Raw genomic sequence first — 13,774 nt, 5'->3', positions numbered from 1 at the left:
TTACTACTCCACGTAACTGATTTTAGAGGAGTCACCAGTAGGTGGCAGCCCCGATCGCCACTAGTCGCATTGAGACTGCAGCTTATTGCAGCCACGAAGAAGAATGGTGTGAACAAGGAAGTCGATATTTTACAGGAAACCAGCGTAAGCTGCCTTTTGTTTTGTTTTGTCTTTGTTTTTGTGGACTAAACTGAACTCATTTTTCACCGCAGTAGGTTAACAGATTAGTTAATAGCCTGAAATTTATCGAATTTCTCTCCATTAAGTTTATATTTTTATGACAGCTGGCGACAGTTTGGGATTAGCTGTGAGTTAGCTTCACACGCTAACAACAGAGCTAACAGGCCCGAAGGCCATCTGTTCATTGTTTCCCGTCAGTCCGATACTTATCCTGTTTATTTCAGGCAGATAGTTTTAAGGTCAAACGTCGTTTGGAAACTTCATATACCACAGTGATCGAAGCTCCGGGACCGCTGTCATCTGTTCACCACCCAGGAAACGTTAGCTGTACCGGCTAACAGCTCTTAACTGTGGCCAGTCAGCTGGCTGACCTTACCAACGGATCGTGTAGTGCAGTCACATACTGACAATAAACAGAAACCAACACTACGACAGACGACAAGGAGATCGGATGAGTATGTACGCCCCGCCAGGTTCCACTGTCCCTGGAGGTCGAAGGAGGAGAGGGGGCACCTCCCTGCCTAAGCAGCCGGAGCGGAGCCTGGTGTCAGCCCTGCCCGGAGCTCTGTCCATCACAGCCCTATGCACGGCTCTGGCAGAACCGGCCTGGCTCCGGGTTCATGGAGGCACCTGTCCGAGACAAGAGTTGGGGGTGGCAGATGTCCTGGGGTACATCGATCCCAAGCTTCTGGATGGTGAGGACCAGCACAAACCCAGTACAATCTACAGAGGAGATTAATTGTGTAGCTCACATGTAATGCTTTGTGATTTCTGTGTGTTCTCCAGATTACTGTGTAAACCCACAGACCATACTGCTGCTGAGGGTGATCGCTGCCTTCTGTTTCCTGGGCATCCTCTGCAGTCTCACTGCTTTCCTCCTGGATGTGTTTGGTCCCAAACACCCTGCACTAAAGATCACACGCAGATATGCATTTGCACATATTCTCACAGGTATTAATCTGTCATCCACCAACAAGCATTTTATTTTAGAGTAGTCGGTAGGCTTGGGCAGCATCAAGGTATTATGGTATACCAGGTATTTAGAAATTGTGTTGTCTTGCTCTAATATTGCCAAAAATAGAGACAGTCCGCTTTCTATTAAAGTTCTTAAAACAAGGCACTAGAGATCAGAACTGGAACATGACGATGTTGACACCAGCTCATTACTGTAGTAGGGTTGTGTTTTTTGTTTCCTGATACAAAAACAATACTTAAAAGATCCAGTGCTAAAGATATAAGAGGATTTGTAGGCCAAATATGGCAAAAATGGAGTATAATATTCATAAGTATGTTTTCATTTGTCTATAATCACCTGAAAATAAGAATTGTTGTGTTTTTGTTACCTTAAAACAAATTGTATTATGGTGTCTCATTTAGTGTGTTGTATCTGTGCTGATGAGCTTGTCATGGGGTCACACAAGCAGTTGAGCACGGTGCATCTCTGTGCTTTCAAGTGTATCTTGTGTGTCGCCAGATGCCTCTTCCCTTTACATGCAATTGTTTTAAAAAATTTATTGGACATCCCGCCTCAACAACTCCTGCCTCACGGAAACACTGAGGGGACATACTACTTCAAATACAGAAGGCCTTTAACTCACAATGGTAGAGGGCTTAGTGTTGTATTGTTTTCTCAAATATTGTCATATACAGTAAAATGTCAGGGGGTATGAAAAAATAGATACTGCTGAATCCTTATAGTTATTTTGGGGTACTTAAAGAGGCATCCTGTAATATATTTACTCTAATTAATCATAATATGATCATGATATACCATCAGAGGCCAAGGAAACATGTTAAGTTTAAATACTCACTTCTCTAACATCAACGCTACAGCCACAGTGCCTCTCTTTGAAATTTCTATTCCAGACCAGAGTAACTGTTTTTGATTGCCCTTTTCATATTAATTAGAGTTAAATTAATGCTGAATGTTTGCTGAATGACTAAGTGTCTGTCTATGAGTTGTAAGAATTTAATTCAACTGTAGCTCATATATTAAATAGGATTTCAGTACTTTTAATATACAATCTATGGCTCCAACTCACTATTTGGACTGCAGTACTTATTTTAGCACGCACAATTTCATATTGTGCACATATTGCTCCTTTAACTGTTTTTTCTTTCTCTCCTCAGTGCTGCAGTGTGCCACAGTCATCGGCTTCTGCTACTGGGCCTCAGAGCTCATCCTGTCCCTGCAGCAGCAACACAAAAAGTACCACGGCTCCCTCATATATGTCACTTTCGCCATCAGCTTCTACCTGGTGGCAGGCGCTGGCGGAGCTTCTATCCTCGCCACAGCCGCAAACCTCCTGCGCCACTACCCCACCGAGGAGGAGGAGCAGGCTTTAGAGCTGCTCTCGGAGATGGAGGACAGCAGTGAAACTTTCCCTGCTGATTATGACATTGCCAATCAGTTTCAGCCGCCACCTGCCTACACGCCCTAACGCAGCCAGACTGGCCTTGTTAACAACACACGCTTCTTTCTCTCTCAGCACGGCTATCGGCTTGATGAGCAAACCCCACTCTTTATCAAATGGATATCTTCGCAAATACTCTCCATAATGAACACAGCGTGCACACAGTCGGTGCACAAACTCCTCTACTGACAGTGCTTGGGTGCATGAAAGCTTTCTTTAGTGGTGGCAGAAATTTAGGAGATGATTCTTACTTTCACCACTGAAGTTGTTAGTGATTTGCATGTAAATGGCTTTTAGGATTTGGTTCTTACATGTGAAGCAATCTAAACTGCAAGGAGTGCTCAAACATGGCTCATCATAAGTAATGATGCAGTGATGAGACAGCCGCAGCCTGATCAGTGCCAATATTTGAAGCTGGGCTGTCGGCAGAATGTCAGCGATTGTATTTGCTCTTGGTTGGAAGTGGATGGAGCTTTGTTAAGCATCATTTTGATGTCATTTTTGATAAGCTTGCCATGTGTATGGTTTCATTTTACCATCAAAGATGCAGACATACACTGAGGAGTTTGTTTTAGACATTTCTTTTATATAAAATATCAAATGGACCTTATTTATTATTTAGCTGTCTGTGCCGTGTCTTTCTTTCCTTCTTTTGCTTTGTAGGCATCTGTCACTGGTTTAGTCTTATTTTAAATCACATTTGTACTTGAAATAACACAAGAAAATTGCAAAATGTGAGACCAGTCTTTGTGGATGTTTTGAAAAGGATCATGACGTGTTGTGTGTCGAGAACTAGCAGCAGCAGCCACGGAGAAATTGAGAAACACGTCTGTATGTCTCAAAATTACTGACGCTTAGTATCAGGAACAGGTTGTGTCACGTTTCTTGTATTTGATTTAAAAAAACAAAAAGAACCTTTTTTGTACTTTGTGATTTCCACTCGTGACAGTTTGAGTATGTGTTTTTCTATGCATGAGTTCTTTTGTGTGCAAATTTTAAACCTTCAGGCAGGATCTTACATGAAGTACATCTCACGGAAAGTTCCAGCTGAGGCTTAAAATTGTGATTGATGTGGTGACTAGTTGGTTGTGTTGTTCTGTTTATTCCATTTCTGCATTTTGTTCCTCAAATTGTTGCTTTACTTTCATCACCAGTATGTAAATATTGATTGTTTATACATAAAAAAAAAGTGGTCATAATAAAATAAATGCCATATTTTGCCTCACATTTGTCATCTGTAAGTTTATCTTGGGTCGTGGAGCTTCACTAATTATGAGTGTCTTCCACCAAATGCAGCCTATGGATAAGAGCTGTAGTTTGGATTTAACTGTATATTGACTTTGACATTTCAGTCTGACCGGGGTATTTCTGGGTTTACTGTCTAGACTCAACACGGCATTACAGTGAGTAAGAGCCTTACGACCTAATAGACTTTAAAGGGCATACAGTATGCCTTGTACTGTACAGTATAAAAGGCACCTCAGCCACTGCTACTTTATGGAAATACAGTATGAAGCATTTTTAAAAAGCTGCACCTGGATGTAGAGTGTTGTGTCAAACTTATTCTCATTATCAGACATTAGGATTCAAATTAAACTAGATTTTAAAGATATTTTCATTATTTCTGCTGATTTCTCCATATAGATGCCACACTAAAGAGTTAAATTGTAAATGGGTCAAGATATTTAATGGGTTAAAGCACTTTTAGATTGCTCCCTGAAGCTGAAGTGTCACTCAGTGGCCAAATGACTTAAGTTAATCAGATGAATAAACAAGGTATTAATAGGGAAGGGTGTTCAGGAGGGGAATAGGCCATTCAAGGCAAGGAAGCTATGTCTCTTCTCAGAAAATAGAGCTTACGCACTAACGTCACTTCAACACACTCTGCCGTATATATACAGACGGCCACAGCACGATCAATATTACAACTTCACAGACTCAGAGGCTGTAAAAACTGTTCATTCACATTATTTTCTTACTCAAACAGGGAGATTGAAGCGAAATAATGCTGGCAACCAGGACTTTGCTGTCAAAACAAACCCTGGCTGTGCTTTCTCGCCAGCCTGCCTGCTTTGTTCACCATGGTGACTATGGCAACTGGGGGAACACCAATATTGCAGTGGTAAGTGAAACATATCACTATGTATGGGAAACTATCAGGGCCAGGGGAAAGATGAGAGGAGGAGGAATTTTTTTTAAATTTCACATTTAAAAGAAAAAAAGTTGAAATGCCAAGTTGAACTTTCACTATCAGTGCCAGATTATTTAATGTATGTTATTTTTAAATGGTATACAAAACTTATACTCAGCACTTCCAACTTCATTTTAAAAATAAAAAAAGGAATTATAAATCTTCGTCTTCTGATTTATTTTTTCCTAATGCTTGGCTCTAATACTCTTCCATAATTGAAACTAGTGAAGAAGAATAGACAAATTATTAGTGGTGGCATTATTGTGATGTGTAAATCATGATGTATTGCAGGTTTTCTCAGGATGTGGCTGGTGGGATGGGACTGATGTCCACGAGGGAGTTTAGTGAGTATCATTCCTGCTGAGCTAAGGACAGGAATTTTTACATCATTGCATGAACATATGACAAGCTCTTTTAACTAGGGATGCAACAATATGTTACATATTAATTTAATAAAGTCTTGATACTGTGCCAGGCTGCTCTACACGTGGTTATTTTTATTTTATAAAAGGACTGTTATGGACTGCTGCATTGTTTTTGTTTTGCAGTTGTACATACATAAGTCAAACATTAACGACATTTTATGCCAGTTGTTTGCACATGCTTATGTCATGGATTGCTTCTTTTATTTTATTGACGACAGAAAGCAAAAGCACTGTTTATTTAAAAGGAAAATTCACATCAGATTTATCATTTGATACAGGACTTTTTGAGTTGTCATTTGTCTTTGCTTTTAATATTGCAATAAATATCGTATTGTGAATTTTTGGTCTTGTTACATGTCTAATTTTAGCATGTAATCAGTAGTGATAATAGAAATCAATTGTTTTATATTCAAAATTCAAAATACTGATATGTCAGCTTGAAATTGTAACCAATAAGAATGTAATTTGAGATAGCCAATCTAGAATTGCATTTCAGGTATCTGAAAGTACTAGTAACACTATTTTTTATATATTTGAGATACCTAAAATACCTTTTATAACTAATCAGAACTGAATTTTAGACATTATAGTAGAAATGTCAGTTGTCGATATGTCAGATAATTACAGCTAGTTAACTTTTACCATTGACATCTATTGTAATGTAATTTCAGGTAACTATAATTAAATCTTGATTTTATACATGTTATAATTCCAAGTCTACATATCACAATGCCAAAGTATTAACATGTCAAAATGCTAATTACTGATAACAATTCAATAGTGGAAATGTCAATAGTTGATACCAACAATGCATTTCTTACTTGTGACAATGTACATTGTAGATGTCTACATTTGTTCCTACATTACAAATATCATAAACAGAATTCTACATATCTAAAATTTAGTTCTCAAAAGTCAGAATTTAAGTATTGATACATCAGCTTGGAATTGTAACCAGCAAGAATATCAGCATACAGATATATGTAATTGGATTTTGTGTATCTGAAATTATATCTTATAAACCTTCCAACAAGTCCAACTAATCCTAAATGAATATGCTATTAAGGGCGACATTTCTGAAATGGTATGTTGATCTGTTAGGCATATCAGAAATCACTTGTTGATATCTGATTAAACACAATCCCTTTTCAATTCATGGAAATTCAATTAGAGTAGAGATGTAACGGTACCAAAACCTCAAGGTACAATACCATAATAAAAAAATTTACATAACATGATATTTGTTGCGATATTAAAAATGGAAAAATGACAACTTGAAAAAATGTCCTTTATAAATTTAATAAATATGATGGTACACCATTTTCTGTTTGTAAAAAATGTTTTTCTTCTTTTAACTTAAAGTGATTCTGCTTCCTTCCTTTAAAAAAATAAAAGTAGCCAGCCATTACCTGAGTATGTGAAAAAAATGGCATGACTTGTCTTTGGCAATGAATGTTTGAATTGAACTGCAAACAGTGATAATGATAATAATAATTAACCATATAATATCATGGTAGATATTGTCACAGTCCAATATGGTATTGAGACTTTTTATATTTTGTTACATTCCTAAATTGTAGACATCTGTAATTGTTACCAGTGAAAAACAAATGACTGATATGATTCAGTCAAACGTAACTGTGAATCAGCTTTGACTTGTCGAAATGTCATTTCTACTTGTGAAAAGATGTATTTTACAGATATCCTAAATTTATCTTAAGTTTTGACATTCTGAAATGTCATTTGCACTCGTGAAACGAAATCACTGTTTGTAAGTCCTACTGATTAAATATTAAAAGGGTTCGCCAAATGAACATATCACCATGTAGAGACAGTAAATGACACCTCTGTCTCCAGCACCATGTACCACCTGAGCCGTAACGGTGCTCGCTTCCAGATGTTTGCTCCAAACCAGCAGCAGATGCATGTGATGGACCACATGAGGAAGCAGCCGTCCTCTGGAGAGAACCGGTAGGCCTGTCTGCAAACACTGCCGCACTTTCAGATGGATCAGGGTCACATAGGGTCCAATTTAACTTTGTATGCTCATGCACCTGACTTGACTAATTCCATAAGACAGTATTTATGATTATTTCTGGCCGTTACATAGGAACATGATGATGGAGGCGGCTCGCTTCAGCCATGGTCAGGGGATGATGCAGATGCAGGACCTGTCCAAACTGGATGTCAACAGCTTTGATGCTGTCATCTTCCCTGGAGGCCACGGCATCACCAAGAACCTGTGAGGGAGAGTGAAATATGATGTAAACACTTTGAGACTGTGCTGTGTCAAACAACGTAACATGAAATGCAATATAAACTGACATGATGAAGATGAAGCCCTAATATTATCATGTAACTCTCAAATCTTTAGATCCTCTTTTGTGAAGGATGGCAAAGACTGCAAGCTGCACAATGATGTGGAAAGGGTGCTTAAAGATTTCCATCGTTCCCGCAAGCCTATTGGGTATGTATCATCTGGTTATTATTTAATCCATCAGTACTGAGGGAGCAACACTGTATAAGTCTACCTATGTACAAACCACAACCCAGAAAAGCTGCAACAGTGTCATGTAAAATGTAAATAAAAACAGAACGCAATGATTTGCAAAAAGCTTTTCAACACTTATTCTGAAACTGATGCCTGCAACATGTTCCAAAAAGGTTGAGACAGGTTTGGAAGTGACTTTTTTTTTTCATTCTTGTGCTCAACAGTTCAAGTCTCTGTTGTTGTAGTTTGTGCTTCATAATACACCGCACATTTTCAATAGGAGACAGGACTGCACTGCAGGCAGGTCAGTCTAGTACCTGAACTCTTTTACTATGTACCCACGCTGTTGTAACACATGCAGGGATGTCTCTGAAGAAGACGTCTGGATGGCAGCATATGTTGCTCCAAAACCTGTATCTACCTTTCAGCAAGTCAGTTATCAGTTTGAACATTAAGCATCTTGTCTTTGTACTGTGTTCAACTGAATGCAAGTCAAAACAAAAATTATTTGCTAACCATTGAATTCTGTTTTTATTCACATTTACACAATGTCCCAACTTTCTGGGAATTCGGGTTGTACAATCGTAAGGTTAAAATATAAGAGCAGCAGTGTGTGACACTAGGGAGTTCTTTTTTGTACAATCACAATCACTTGTACAATCACTTAAAATTCACATTTTAAATCTAAACAAGAGGATACAAAAATGCAAACTGCCACTGATACCCAACTTTAAATCAGATTACGTTCGATTACATCAGGCTAGATAAACACACAAGATTTAAACGATCCCTGTAATGGAATTGGGACACTGGAAAGGAAAAGAGTCAGACAGTGAATACTGAGCTCTTTATTACGGAAGTCTATTTCTGCCAAAGATACACTTTACTTCCAAGATACAATTTATCCTAGTATAACATGAAATGTTTCATGTTATAATGTGATCAATTTGTACGTTGTAATAACATGAAAATACATTGTTATAACAGGACAAGAGTAATTAAATAAACTTGACCTTGAGCTTAAATTAAAATATCAAAGAGAAAAAAACTTTTGTACTTGTAGGTCAACAGGTCATAATTTCATTATGAGATAAAAAGTCTATTTTTTATTATTATCTCATAATTCAGACTTTTTAAAATCTCATAAGTCTGACTTACTATGGGGATATTTTTTTTCTTTCACTGGCAGAAATGGGTTTCCTTATGTTTAGGAGTGTGTCTGGTGAAAGTGTCCACTCACTGACACAGCAGGAGGAGCAGGTGAGGTCAGGCAGGGAGGGTCAGCACAGACACGACAGAGTGACGTACTGTGTGTGATCACCTGGTGAGAGTGACTGATCCTTTGGCCCGCGTGGACTGACGGGGTGATGATGGGCAACAGGTCACGGGGCCAGGAGACACTAATTAAAGAGTGGAGGAAGAAGAGGATGAAGCAGCTGTCACCATGAGAGCACAGGCTTAAAGGGATAGTTTGGGACTTTTTGAAGTGGGATTGTATGAGGTCAGTATATTACCTACAGTAGATGGCAGTTGACATGTGCTGGAGGTTTGAAGACGCAGTGGGAGAACCAGCACAGATACTAAGCCAAGTACTGAAAAAAAAACCAATATCAGTTTAAATGTACGCCACATCTAAAATATTTTCACTGCTTCATCTTGCTGTCAGACAACCTTTTCTAATGGGATACCATTATATAAGCATAACATCCCTCTCCTTTGGCATTTTTCATTTTCCCTCGCAGATCACAGGAGCTGGCTTTCTGCTGCCTTGATAGGTTTGTTTGTGTTATTGCTGTTTTAAAGGGTTAAAGGGTGTAAGGGTTAAATGCCTAGACTCCAGGCAGGCCAGTATAATACCTGAACTCTTTTACTGTGAAGCATGCAGAATGTGTCTTGGTATTATCTTGCTGAAATAAGTGGGGATGTCTCTGAAAAACACCCTGTCTGGAGCAGCATGTTGCTGCAAGACCTGTATGTACCTTTGAGCATTAATGGGGCCTTCACAGATTTAACAGTCTAGATTGTCATTTTCCTCTTTAGTCCAGAGGACACAATGTCCATGATTTCTGAAAACAAAATATGGACTCGTCAGACCTCAGCACACTTTTCCACTTTGTGTCAGTCCATCTCAGAGGAACTCGGGCCCACAGAGGTCAGCAGCATTTCTGGATATTGTTGATACATGTCTTTCTCATTGCACAATAGTCTTAACTAAAATAGCTTGATTTTAGTACTGTACTCAGTTTAGTACAAGTTTTGGAAATCATTGCATTTTTCCCAACGTTTTTGGAACTGAGGCACTTACTATAACATATGAGCAAGAAACTTACATGGAACAGAGAGCATAAACTAGTGACAGTGAGCAGCCTTTACTGGCCATATTTGTAGAATATGTCAATGTGCGTCCACTGAAAGTGTTTGTTTGCCACAGATTCTCTTCTTTATTGCTGACAACATTAATGGAAAGGATCCCTCCAGAACAGAAACAGCTAGTCTGCTGCTCTGTTCAAAGGCACCAGACTCCACTGACAAAAACAATAATTTTACATCTCAGAACATGAAAGTTATTGCTGGTGTGCCGCTGCCTCAACCAGTCAGTTAGTTTGTGTTACTGTGCGAGTTTGGTGTTTTAATACAGTTTGGATCCAACTTATGCAAACAAACCAACTGATCAAGGCAGCGCTAAACCCATTACTCCCATGTTCTGAGAGGTAAATTTACTGTTTTTGTCAGTGGAGTCTGGTGCCTTCGGGCAGAGCAATATAACAAACAACAATAAAAACAACAAAACAACCAATAAAAAGTGTCCATTTCAATAGCTGTTGAGTTTTTCAAATGCAATTTTTGGTGCTTTGAGCACAACAAGCTAAGTGCTACGAAGTTTCATTTTACTGGAGCAAAGGCAGAAATCTCTCTATCTAGATGGATAAATAGCAGTACAGGTGAGAGAGAAAATGTGTGTTTTTGAATTTCAGGTGAACTGTCTTTTTTGCCAGTGAAACAGTAGTTATGTCAAGTACCAGGTACATTTAGTGGGATTCTACTGATTTGAACTACACTGAAAATTAAATTTAAGTCTGTAGGATCCTAGAAATATTCACAAAATTTCACGTACAGGTGAGTGTTACCTGTGGTGGACCATGTTTTTGTTTAAAAACAGGGATGTTGTCTTTCCAGAACTGTTGCATATTCTCCCATAGTCAAATTTATTGGAAAATGGTGATAATAAACAGCTGTAATCCTGCCTCACGCTCACCATTTGGTCAGTACACACTGTGAGGACAGAGTGTCACACTGCTGCCCCAGTGCTTTATGCTGGGAAATCCTTTCTTTCAGCCTCTGACTCTCTCCTGTGTAGTACAGGTAAGGCAATTATTCCCACACCCTGAGATCAGTGTCGTCTCTTAATCTTGACTTAATAAAAACCTCATCTGACTGTTTGCTCCCGTTTCAGACTGGCCAGCATGGCTCCGGTGCTGGCCTGCCGCGTGCTGCCCAACATCGAGGTGACCATGGGCTACGAGCGGGACGACAACACTCGCTGGGGAAACTGGCCTCACACAAACATGGTGCAGGCTGTGAAGAACATGGGCGCTCGCCACCACGGCCGTGAGCCATATATATCCTTTCTAAGGTCTGTTTCTTTATGACAGGAAGTGAGGAAAAACAATTCTGGTGATCCATTTTTTAAGTCTGATTTAAATATTTTTTGCCATTTATTTATGTTTTTTAGTATTTTTTCTATTGTTTTGTAGGAATTGACTACTCACTGAAAGCTTGGCCCTTCAAGGAATAGAAAAAAAACAGTAGGAAAAAGCAAACGCTATAGGGAAAAGAATACGGAACAATAAAGGCATAAAATAACTGAACATCAAAAAATGAATTAAAAATCTTTAATTAATTAATATGCAAAAAATAAATATATTTAAATGTGAAAGCAAAATGTTTATAATATTTTAAAATGTTTTTTATTTGTATTTATATCTCCGTATTTATTTTCTCATTATTTTACAGATTTCTTATTTTTTATGGCACTCTTATGACTCCACACATTTCAGCCTCTTGTGGCAACACAACAAACAACTGATAAGATAGAATAAAATAAAATCTCCTGGCAAAACTCCTTTTTGACCGCATGCTGTTTGTAAATGCAGCAGAAAGATAGTTTGTATTCCCAGGATGTCAAATACTGATGTTTTGGGCTGGTAAAACACCTTGAGCACAGCAAAATAATAAGAAATACAGGCAAAGGGCAAGTACTCTACTGGTACAGCCACCACCACACACTTCTAGTGGGTCATAAATGATAATTAAAGGGGCTTATGTTTATGTATACATTGTTTTTTTAGGAATATGTTGCATCTTTTAAGTCATAAACACAATTTAGATTAGACTGGATCACCAAATCATTTTTCTCACATGCTTCTCGGGGCTTCTGTACTTTTTTATCAGTGTTAGTTGGCTAAGTATACACATTTTACTGTTGCTTTTTGTTCTGAAATAACTCCTGCTTTGACCTTAACCCTTTCTTTCACGAAGCCTATGTGGATGAGAAGAACAAAGTGGTCAGCACCCCAACCTTCATGTGGGAAACTGAGTATCACTATCACTATATATTTGATGGTATTGGAAATATGGTCAAACATGTCATGCGCATGTCAACCAAGTAATGTGACACTTGAAGCCTGGAAGAGAAATAGAGAAAGTTTGGTGTTTATGTGCAACATAATTACACCTCTGTACTGTGATGAATTCTTACCTGAAACAATATAAATGCTTTAGTTAAAGAGCAAATGGTTTGTTGTGTGTAATTGATGGTATTATAGGCAAATGTGGTGTCAGGTAGGTGAGCCAAATCATCTGCGTGAGTCCAGAAACAAATACAGAGAGCAGATCTGCACATTTGAGGGGCTTATGGGTCACTATTTATCTTGACCCATGTTTTGAACTGGAGACATACTTTCGTACTAGTTAATTACAGGCAGGAAGGAATCCACTTTAAAAAAAATCAATATCAGTTTAAATGTACAGTATGTTAAGATAATTTCTACCACTTTACCTTACCATCAGATTGTGTTGTTTGATGGGAAACTGCCGTTCTGTAATCCAAATATCACTCTCTGCAAACCAACCAAACTCCATAGCTGAAATCAGTCATTTTACCTCACAGAACACAGCAGCTGCTGGTCTACAGCTGTCTTGATCTGTCAGGTTGTTTGTGTTACTGTGTAACTTTGATGTCCTAAAGGATAGTTCAGATTCACCAAAGTCACACAGTAACATTGACAAACTAACAGATCAAGGCAGTGGTACACCAGCAAGACCAGTGTTCTGTGAGATAAAATCACTGATTTTGCCAGTGGAGTTTGGTTGTTTTGGAGAGAGTGATATTTGGCTAAATAACAGCAGTTAGGTAAAGCAGAGAAAATGTTCTAAATATAGTGTACACTTATAATGGTATTGATTTTTTTTAGGTGACTCTTTTTTCAGTGGCTAAAGTACATTTTGCTGCTGACCCTGTCCACAGTATTACATTGCTTAGAGTGGAAGTGGGGGCATGTTGACCACCAGCTACTGTAGGTGATAACACCAACTCTGGATAAATACCTCATACAACCAAACTTCAAATAATCTGAATTATCCTTTAAAGATAATAACTGATGAACTACACCTTGTATGTCACTTTATCACTTTCTTAATATCACTAACTAAAATGATAAGATCTTGAAATAAACAATAACTGTATGGACAATTACTGGCAATGTTGTGCAATGTTTGTCACACCTGCTGCATGCTGAGATAAGACACCTGTGACTCACCTTTTTCCAGAGGGATGACTCAGCACCTACAGTGTATTGAAATGCAGGAGGAGATTTAAGGATGGGATGAAACAGAGGCTCCATATGTGGTATTGTTGGTCTCACAGTCGGTCGGTTGACCACTTTGGTCCAAACTGAAATATCTCAACAACTGAGACCAAAAGGGACTAAAGCACACAGATTAATTCAAGACCTTTAAAAACGTAACATTGTGAAAACTGTGTCCTCATCAGAGTAAAAAGTGGGCAGACATG

At 38.4% G+C, this 13,774-nt stretch overlaps 2 protein-coding genes across 2 annotated transcripts; both read left to right on the top strand.

The window, feature by feature from the left end:
• The first annotated feature begins 82 nt into the window (after positions 1–82).
• tmem127 (transmembrane protein 127) lies at positions 83–3,819 on the top strand. Its single transcript, XM_084728923.1, has 3 exons — positions 83–875; positions 967–1,131; positions 2,311–3,819. The coding sequence occupies exons 1-3, from the start codon at positions 632–634 to the stop codon at positions 2,619–2,621; spliced, it is 720 nt and encodes a 239-aa protein (XP_084585049.1). The 5' UTR covers positions 83–631; the 3' UTR covers positions 2,622–3,819.
• A 688-nt stretch (positions 3,820–4,507) lies between these two features.
• gatd3l (glutamine amidotransferase class 1 domain containing 3, like) lies at positions 4,508–12,959 on the top strand. The gene is made up of 7 exons (XM_084728922.1): positions 4,508–4,716; positions 5,077–5,129; positions 7,068–7,181; positions 7,321–7,452; positions 7,585–7,677; positions 11,156–11,321; positions 12,237–12,959. Exons 1-7 carry the CDS (start codon positions 4,600–4,602, stop codon positions 12,369–12,371), a joined length of 810 nt encoding a protein of 269 aa, XP_084585048.1. The 5' UTR covers positions 4,508–4,599; the 3' UTR covers positions 12,372–12,959.
• Positions 12,960–13,774: the final 815 nt, after the last annotated feature.

The sequence above is a fragment of the Lutjanus erythropterus genome, chromosome 10 (assembly GCF_056507025.1).
Source record: "Lutjanus erythropterus isolate fLutEry1 chromosome 10, fLutEry1.hap2, whole genome shotgun sequence".
NCBI classification, from domain to species: Eukaryota; Metazoa; Chordata; class Actinopteri; order Lutjaniformes; family Lutjanidae; genus Lutjanus; species Lutjanus erythropterus.
Note: the sequence above shows the minus strand (reverse complement) of the source record. Positions and strands in the feature narration are given on the sequence as shown.